General features: G+C 52.2%; 1 protein-coding gene across 1 annotated transcript; it reads right to left on the reverse strand.

Annotated features, from left to right (window-relative positions):
- Positions 1 to 433: 433 nt before the first annotated feature.
- Positions 434 to 4,861, reverse strand: MARCHF9 (membrane associated ring-CH-type finger 9). Its single transcript, XM_007516687.2, has 4 exons — positions 3,972 to 4,861; positions 2,783 to 2,938; positions 1,534 to 1,726; positions 434 to 1,291 (listed from the first exon to the last, which is right to left on the reverse strand). The coding sequence occupies exons 1-4, from the start codon at positions 4,329 to 4,331 to the stop codon at positions 957 to 959; spliced, it is 1,044 nt and encodes a 347-aa protein (XP_007516749.2). The 5' UTR covers positions 4,332 to 4,861; the 3' UTR covers positions 434 to 956.
- Between the last annotated feature and the right edge of the window lie 4,275 nt (positions 4,862 to 9,136).

Below are 9,136 nucleotides of genomic sequence, written 5' to 3' on the forward strand. Positions count from 1 at the left end.
GAAAATAAATGTAATTAGATTAAAAATTATTAAAAAAAGCCTTAAAAAAAAACACTTTGCAATCTGTTAGCCATCTAGGATTTGAAATAAATCAACCATCAACTAGTCTAGAAATCACCAACCTTTTTTGCACTCACATTCAACCTGTCCCTCATTTATCCTCATTCCAACCCTATGAAGTAGACAGGAAAACCACATTAGACAGATTTTTTTTTTTCTAAAGCACACAACTCACAGGTGGCAGGCCCACCCCTTAGATACCTCTGAGCACTGCCACCTAGCAGCTGATGTGAATTATTCACCAGCAAGTGGGAGTTACACCTCCAACTGAGAACTCACTGCTGCATTTGAGATTTGCAACCTCTGCAGAGAAACCTCTCCACATCTCCCAACCCTCCAGAAAAGTCCCTGATGAAAAACAAGAGTCTCCACGTGCATATAAATGATTCTTTATGCCCTCCCCCCATGCAGTGGGGGCAGAGCAGGGGGTAGTCCCCCCGCCCTCATGCAGGGAACGGGAGGTCAATGTATACTAGTCTTATTGCCAGATGCCCTGTGGCCATGGGGTAGGGAATGGGGGGGTCTACAGCCCCTTTCTTCTGGCATTGGTCCCCCTTCACCAAGTCACCATGATGGAGCTGGGGGGCTGGAGGCCCTAGGAGCTGAGGTAAGGACGGTTCTGTCTGGAAGAAAAGCTGCTTTCCCCACCTGCCCACTGGCTGCCCCAGGATGAGCATGGGGAGCTGTCAGTGGGGGCTGGAATGCCATCCAGGTGTCTCTATCCAGTGGGCAATAGAGGCCAGACAATGTCTCCAGCTTGAGGCTGTCCACAGAGATCCTCAGTAGTGGAGGCAGTGTACCCCAAACACCTCGTCCAGGTAGTACCTCCAAGCAGCCATGACAGCTCATCTCTGGCCGATGCATATGACACAAAATTCCTACTCCTGGAGTCCAGTTCAGACCGTGGTAACCCTCATGACAACCTCTCGGCCAGAGTGAGAACTGGAACGGGCATCTGGTGGCCGCAGCTGTCCAAGGAGGTGCAGGATTGTATAACCACAGCGCTGAGGCAAGAGCGTCCGCATGCGCTGGGCAGCTGGGGGACGGCTGGTGGCCCCTGAGGGGGGGCCTGTCCTTGAGGTCCTGGGGCCTTGCTTCCCTGCCGTCGCTCCCCCTGCATCTCCTCCTGTGTCCTTGGTCTTGTCATAGTTAAGCACCTTCCATTGCTGATTCACTGCCTGCCAGCGCTTGAAGATGCGGTAGACAGAGGAGCCTTCATGGACGATGAGGCCTGAACATGGGAGAGAAGAAGTCCAGAATCAACCGCTACCCAGAACTAGGCCAGAGGTACCTAAGCAATCAGGAAGGAGCTAGGACTGTAAAAGGGTCTGGAGAAGCCAAGGGAGGGAGGGGCACTGAAAGCTCCCCATGGCAGACAATATGGCCATGAAGATGAAGAAATGAGCCCAGATGCTTTAAGTGTATGAGTTGGTAGAAGAGTCTGGGCAGGTTAAGTGGGAGAAGTGCCCTCACCTATGCAGACGACATCCATGAATCCGTACATGCCGTAGCAGATCTGAAAGAGCAGATCCTGTCGTTGCCACTTGGCTGAAGGGCTGAGTGAGGACCAGATGAGCCAGGAGATGCTGGCAACGAGGAAAAGAGAGCCCAGAACTATGGCAGCAATCTGGACTTTCTCGATAACTGTCAGGGAGATGGCCTGCCACTGTATGGGAGAAAGACTCCAAAAAGTCAAGGAAAGAGATGCAGTACTAGGTTACGTACGAGTGGCCTCGGTCGTGGCAGACAGACTTCAAGAAGAGTAACAGATGTTTCTGCTCTCTTCTGGTCAAACCTAGAATGGGGTACTTCTCACACTCTTTGAGACAGCTTGTCTGCTTATTCTAGAAAGGCACGATCAGGATCAGGGAAGTGCTCCAAAGCCAGACCATCTAGGTTTGAATTCCAAAACCCAGCTCCATCATTTACTGGCTGAGTAACCTTGGGCAACATTTAAAATTTATATGTGTAGCTCAGGGAGACAGCATGCTGGTTATACAAAAAAGGTTTTTGTGACTGAGGCTCCAAGGTCCCAGTTTCATTCCTGACACCACTATGGTAAATAATAATAAAGTATTTGTGGGGCAGGGAGGGGATAGATAGCATAATGGTTATGAAAAGTAACTCATGCCTGAGGCTCGGAAGTCCCAGATTCAATCCCCCACACCACCATAAGCCAGAGCTGAGCAGTACTTTGGTAAAAAAAAAAAAAAAAATCAAAGAGAAAAAGTGTTTGTGTATCAGTGTCTTCATCTTTGAAATGGGGACAATGACAGGACATAACTGTTGGGATTATTAACATTAATCCACCATCCAGGGAGGTGATGCAGTGAATGAAACCTTGACTTCGAAAGCATGAGGTCTTGAGTTCAATCCCCAGCATCTCATGTGGCAGATTATTAATAAATAAGTGAAGCTTAAATGAAAATCAATATATGCCAAGGGTGTGACACACAAAAAACACTTTGTTTGCTATCATCATTCTTTCCTTTTTTTTTTCCGGTCCTGGCACCTACAATAGTACCTTGAAGACAGGCATCACCCAGTGAATATCTTTGTGAGGAAAGGAAAAGAAGGAAGGAAGATTGACAGACAACCGGGAAACTGTGGTAGTGGTGTGAGGAGCGACTTTGTGCTACGAGTAAGGGATGAAAGCAGTTCACGGCTCTGACTCTGAAAAAGGTTCTTACTCTAATCTGAGAGTCCCCACCTAGCACCTCACCTGCAGTGGGTTCTTGGTGCTGATCGCCAGGACTTGGTACTTGAAGTAGCAGAGCTCACAGCTCCAGGAGCCCCTCTCACTGATCCAGCGGATGAGGCAGGGCTGGTGTGTGCAGCGCACCGAGCCGTCACAGCGGCAGGGGCTCAGGAGCTCCCCCTGGAGAAAGAGTAAAGCAGGTCCCCCGTCAGCTATCAGCACCAGGACCTTCACACCTCTCCGCTGGGGGAGAGGAAAACCTCCTCTCCAGGTCGTTCTCCCACCTTAAAATAACAACAACAAATATCAACCACAAGTACCCTGGGCTTTCACAGAAAACAGGGCAAGAAACTAAGGCTACAACAGAAAAGAAGAAAGAGCTCGAGGTAAATGGGGGTGGGCTGGGTCTTCACTTTTCTTAGAATCTGAGGAGCTTCCCTAATGGAAGTCTACCCTTAGCGTCCGAAGAGGGGAAGTTCTGGGGTTCTAAGCCATGCCCTCCCCTCCTACCACATCACCATAAAGTGGGGTGCACTAGGGGAGTTTGCTGGTCTCTAAGTATCAAAAAGGGGAAGCGGTCCTAGAGTGAGAGCTATCTTCCTTCCATCAAGACATAGTTTCTCGTGCCATAGAGACGCACCACCACCACCACCACCACCACCACCACCACCACCACCACCACCACCACCACCACCACCACCACCACCACCACCACCACCACCTCGGGATAACGCTAACCATAACACTGAAACAAAGACTACCCTGGCATGAGATGGAAAGTTGCAAACTGGGATGTGAAGAAGCGTGTGCCCCACGGAGAGGTGCACTGAGCCAGGCCAGGGCACTGGCTGGGCCCCACCCTGCACGGTGGGAACCAAATCCCTCTCCCTAGCGGGATCCGAGAAGACAGCCCCCCCTCCCCCAGCCCCACCCCTAGCTCACAGAGACCCCCGCGGTGAGAAGCGGGGCGAAAAAGGCTGTCACCGTTAATGGCTGAGAAGCATTTTAAGCCCTTGCAAGAGGAAGCCCCACCCCTTCGTGGAGACCCCTGATCTCGGCCCCAAACAGGCGCCCCGGGGGCGTCCAGGCAGCCCCCCGGAGCTCCCCCCAGCCCGGGTCCCGCCCAGCCTCCTCAGGCCCCGCCCCCTGCTGGTCTCGGGGCGCCCAGGTGCGCGCCCCCGCCCTCCCGCCCCGCCAGGTGCCGGGGCCTCACCTGCTCCGGGCCCTGGAAGCAGATCCGGCACTGGGGGGTGCGGAGCCCGCTGTCCAGGCTGCTGCTGAGCGACAGGGCGTCCAGCGCGCCCGGGGGCGGCGGCGGCGGCGGGGCGGGCGGCGGCGGGGGTCCGGCCCGCGGCTCCTTGTCGCCGGCCAGGCCCCGGGCCCGCGGCTCCGACCCGTAGTACTCCTCCTCGTCGCCGTCGCCGTCCCGGCTGGAGCAGCCGGCGAAGGGCGCCCAGCCGCAGCCGCCCCCCCCGCCCCCCCGGGGCTGCGGCTCGGCCCGGGGCCGCCCCCCGCCCGTCAGCACCAGCAGCTTCAGCTCGTTCAGGAACATGCGGAGCCGAGACTTGAGCATCGTCCGGGCGCCGGGGGCGGGGGCGCGGGGCGGGGCGGCCGGCCGGGGGGCGCGGGGCCTGCGAGCGCCGCTCACTGCTGCGGCCGCCGGGGCTCGGGGGCTGGCGGGGCCGTGCGGGCTGGCGGCCCGGGGGCGCCGGGGCGGGCGGCCATGGCCGGGGCAGGGGGCGGGGAGAGGGGCTCAGGGCGCCGCGCCCCGCGGGTCCGGGTCCGGAGCGGGCCGAGCCCCCGGGGTGACGCGCCCGGGCCCTCCTGCGGCGGGGCCGCCCCCCATCGCCGAGCTGCCGGCCCCAGCCCCGCGCCCCGCTCCGGCTCGCCGCGGCCCCTGTGCTCGGCGGTGGCAAATGGCGGCTCCTTCCGGCGGCGGCGGCGGCGGCGGCGGCGGAGACCCCCCCCGGAGCGGCGGGCGGGCGGGGCGGGCGGGGCGGGCGCCGCGGAGCCGGTGAGGGATGGCGGGAGGGGCGGGGCGGGGAGCGGGAGAAGAGAGGTGGCCGCGGCTGCGCATCCCCGCCCCGCCCCGCACCAGCAGGTGTCCCCAGGGGCGGGGGCGCGGGTGCGGGCCCCGGGAGGCGGAGGGAGGGGAGTGGCCAGGGGAGAGAGCGTGCACGCGGGTGGAAGAATAGGTGTGTGCGGGGCGCGATGATGGAGGCGAGCGGTCAGACACAGGTCGGGAGAGGAGGCGTGTGCAACGGGCATGTGCAAAGAGCCATACTAGGGTCGGTCTGAGGGAAGTTGAGTGAGCAAGAGGTGAACTCAAGCAGTATACATTTTTTGACACAAAAGACAGTGCACTCTGAGGTTGTAGAAAGGAGGGGTGTGTAAGGTGAAAAAAAAATGGTATGAGAGATGAGTGCGTGCTGGTAATGTGTGATAGCGGTGAATGAACAAGGGAGACAGGTGTGTGCTTTCCTGGTAGGTAACTACCCTCACCGCCACCATACTGAAAGTAAGCGCATACATGTAAACCCTGCCACCACTCCAGCCCCTAACTCTTAGCTTTTATGGGGGCTTTGACTCTGAGAAACCGTTCATCAGGCTGTCCTTGCCTTACACACTCCCTCTACTCCCTTTTCCAATACTGAGGAAAAAAAGAGATTCCAGGGGGATCCATTGGGTCAAACACACTGGGAAAAAATTAATTAGTAAAAAGAATAATTAACAGGAGAAGGGAGGGTAGGAAACCAGGGACAGACTGCCAACTAAGATTCCTCAACAGAAGTTATTAAGGAGAGTTATGCTTTTATGAAACATTCAGATCTTTTGGATGGATGAATGAGTAAATCAGAGAGAGACAAAAAGATGGAACCCTAGAGAACAAAGAGGGTGACTTCTATTCTAAGGCACCATGGTGAGTTTATGTGAAAGGTGAGGCTGAAGTGGAGATTGCCGGTGTATAAAAAAAGAAAACTGGAGGGTGGGAAGTAGCGCAGCAGGTTGAGCACACCTGGCACAAAGCGCAGGGACCAGCATAAGGATCCTGATTCATGCCCCGCCCCCTCCTGCAGGGGAGTCGCTTCACAGGCAGTGAAGCAGGTCTGCAGGTGTCTGTCTCTCTACCCCCTCTCTGTCTTGCCCTCCTCTCTCCATTTCTCTCTGTCTTGTCCTATAACGAGTGACATCATCAACAACAATAATAACCACAACAAGGCTACAACAACAAGGGGGAAAAATGGCCTCCAGGAGCAGTGGATTCATGGTACAGGCACTGAGCCCCAGCAATAACCCTGGAGGCAAAAAAAAAAAAAAAAAAAGAAAAGAAAAGAAAAGAAAAGAAAAAGAAAATTGACAGACTTAAGGATAACTACTATAAAGTTTACAAAACAACTAGTGCTGGGCTGGGGAAATAGCTTAATGGTTATACAAAAGACTCTTGCTTATAGCTGAGGTCTCAGGTTCGATCTCCAGAACCACCCTAAGTCAGAGCTGAACACCTAACTCTGTCTCTGTCTAGGTCTCTGTCTCTCTCCCTCTCATATAAATACAATACAGCATGTTTTAAGAAATCATCTGGGGAGTCGGGCGGTAGCACAGCGGGTTAAGCGAATGTGGCATGAATCGCAAGGACCGGTGTAAGGATCCTGGTTTGAGCCCCTGGCTCCCCACCTGCAGGGGAGTCAATTCACAAGTGGTGAAGCAGGTCTGTAGGTGTCTATCTTTCTCTCCTCCTCTCTGTCTTCCTCTCCTCTCTCCATTTCTCTCTGTCCTATCCAACAACAACGACATCAATAACAAAATAATAACTACAACGATAAAACAACAAGGGCAACAAAATGGAATAAGTAAGTAAATAAATACAAAAAAAAAAACTGATGGGGTTTACAGTCAACAATATTTATACACTTTTCCCATATTTGGGAGCTACTCTCTTCCTTGATCCAGCTTCCTAGCCCTTTCTCCAGCCATGACATCATCTCCCCAGACAATAACATAGGTCCACCTGCATATCAGATGTCATACTCAAGAAAAAATAAAACTAATGTAGTCACGGGCCCTTTGGAATATAACTAAAATAGGCCTCCTAGCTATCTACAAAATGGAGACCCCCAAATCTTCATCTGCAATATTCCGGCCTTCATGATTATCAACAATTTGTTTGGCTTTATATGTTAACTGTTTTTCAGCCACCAGGTTCCAGATGCTACCATGATGCCATCCTGACTTCCCAGGGCAGCCGACCTCACCAATGTGTCCTGAAGTCCCACCTCCCCAGATCCCTACCCGACTAGGGAAAGAGAGAGGCAGGCTGGGAATATGGATCAACCTGTCAACGCCCATGTTCATTGGGGAAGCAATTACAGAAGCCAGACCTTCCACCTTCAGCACCCCATAATGATCCTGGGTCCATACTCCCAGAGGGATAAAGAATAGGAAAGCTGGGTGGTAGTGCAGCGGGTTAAGTGCAGGTGGCGCACAGCGCAAGGACCAGTGAAGCAAGTCTGCAGGTGTCTATCTTTCTCTCTCCCTCTCTGTCTTCCCCTCCTCTCTCAATTTCTCTCTGTTATAAAAACAACAATAATAACTACAACAATAAAACAACAAGGGGAGCAAAAGGGAATAAATGAATAAATATTTTTTAAAAGAATAGGAAAGTTATTGGGAGGGGATGGGCTACAGAGTTCCGGTGGTGGGAATTGTGTGGACTTGTACCCTTCTTATCCTATGGTTTTTGTCAGTGTTTTCTCTTTTTTTTTTGTTTCCCTTTTGTTGTCCCTGTTGTTTTATTGTTGTTGTAGTTACTATTATTGTTGTTATTGATGTCATCATTGTTGGACCTTTAGGTGGGAAGCCAGGGGCTCACACCGGGATCCTTATGCAGGCCTTTGTGCTTCACACCATGTACACTTAACCCACTGTGTCACCGCCCAGCCCTGGCAAAAAGACTTTCATGCCTGATGCACTAAAGATCCCAGGTTCAATCTAGCACCTACAGAAGACAGAGCTCAGCAGTGCTCTGATAAGTTAGTATTAAAAGTCTATGTTAGTGCTCAACAATTTGTTTGGCTTTGTATGTTAACTCTGTTTTCAGCCACCAGGTTCCAGATGCCATCAGGATGCCGGCCAGGCTTCCCTGGACTGAAGACCCCACCAATGTGTCCTGGAGCTCCGCTTCCCCAGAGACCCACCCTACTAGGGAAAGAGAGAGGCAGACTGGGAGTATGGACCGACCAGTCAACGTCCATGTTCAATGGGGAAGCAATTACAGAAGCCAGACCTTCTACCTTCTGCAACCCACAATGACCCTGGGTCCATGCTCCCAGAGGGATAGAGAATGGGAAAGCTATCAGGGGAGGGGATGGGATATGGAGATTGGGTGGTGGGAATTGTGTGGAGTTGTACCCCTCCTATCCTACGGTTTTGTTAATGTCTCCTTTCTTAAATAAAAAATAAATTTAAAAAAAATCTATGTTAGGAGGGCCTGCGGTAGCGCAGCAGGTTAAGTGCACATGGCACAAGGCTAAAGGACATGTTAAAGGATCCTGGTTCGAGCCCTCGGCTTCTTGCAGGAGGGTTGGTTCAAAAGCAGTGAAGTGGGTCTGCAGGTGTCTATCTTTCTCTTCCCCTCCCTGTCTTCCTCTCCTTCTCGATTTCTCTCTGTCCTATCCAACAACAACAGCAACTGCAACAAGGTCAACAGATTGGGAGAAAATGGCCTCCAGGAGCAGTGGATTTGTAGTGCAGCCACTGAGTCCCAGTCATAACCCTGGAGGCAAAAAATAAAGGAAAGAAAAATCTATGTTAGAACTAAAAAAATTTGTTAAAAACAAACAAACAAACAAGCAAAAACAGCTGGCATAGGGGAAAGCAAGGAAGAACAATGATCCCAAATAAAGAGTTTGAAAATAATGGAGGCTGGACAGTAGCGCAGTGGGTTAAGTGCACATGGTGTGAAGCTCAAGGACTGCTGTAAGGATCTCGGTTCAAGCCCCAGCTCCCCATCTTTGGACAATGAAGCAGGTCTGCAGGTGTCTATCTTTCTCTCCTCCTCTCGATTTCTTCTATCCTATCCGGCAGCAATAACAACAACAAGGGTAACAAAAGGGTAAAAATGGCCTACAGGACCAGTGGATTCGTAGTGCAGGCACCTAGCCCCAGTGATAACCCTGGAGGCAAAACAAAAAAAAAAGATTTGCAAAAGGGCACAAATATATTCTGATGCAATGTGGTTGTTTGGGGGTGGTGGTGGAGATAGTTTCCTTGGACATGTTTATTTCTACATTTACTCATTTCTCTACCAATTATGTAATTAACATCACACATGTAGACAATATTATACAGATACCATAGCATCTTCTTTTGTGTTTATTA

This window comes from Erinaceus europaeus, chromosome 7, assembly GCF_950295315.1.
Source record: "Erinaceus europaeus chromosome 7, mEriEur2.1, whole genome shotgun sequence".
Classification (NCBI taxonomy): domain Eukaryota; kingdom Metazoa; phylum Chordata; class Mammalia; order Eulipotyphla; family Erinaceidae; genus Erinaceus; species Erinaceus europaeus.

Coding starts and splice junctions, on each gene's coding strand:
- MARCHF9 (XM_007516687.2), bottom strand. CDS start 4,331: ATGCTCAAGTCTCGGCTCCGCATGTTCCTGAACGAGCTGAAGCTGCTG. Junction 2,939..3,971: donor GCTTCCAGGGCCCGGAGCAG/GTGAGGCCCCGG, acceptor CTCTTTCTCCAG/GGGGAGCTCCTGAGCCCCTG. Junction 1,727..2,782: donor GCACCAAGAACCCACTGCAG/GTGAGGTGCTAG, acceptor TCTCCCATACAG/TGGCAGGCCATCTCCCTGAC.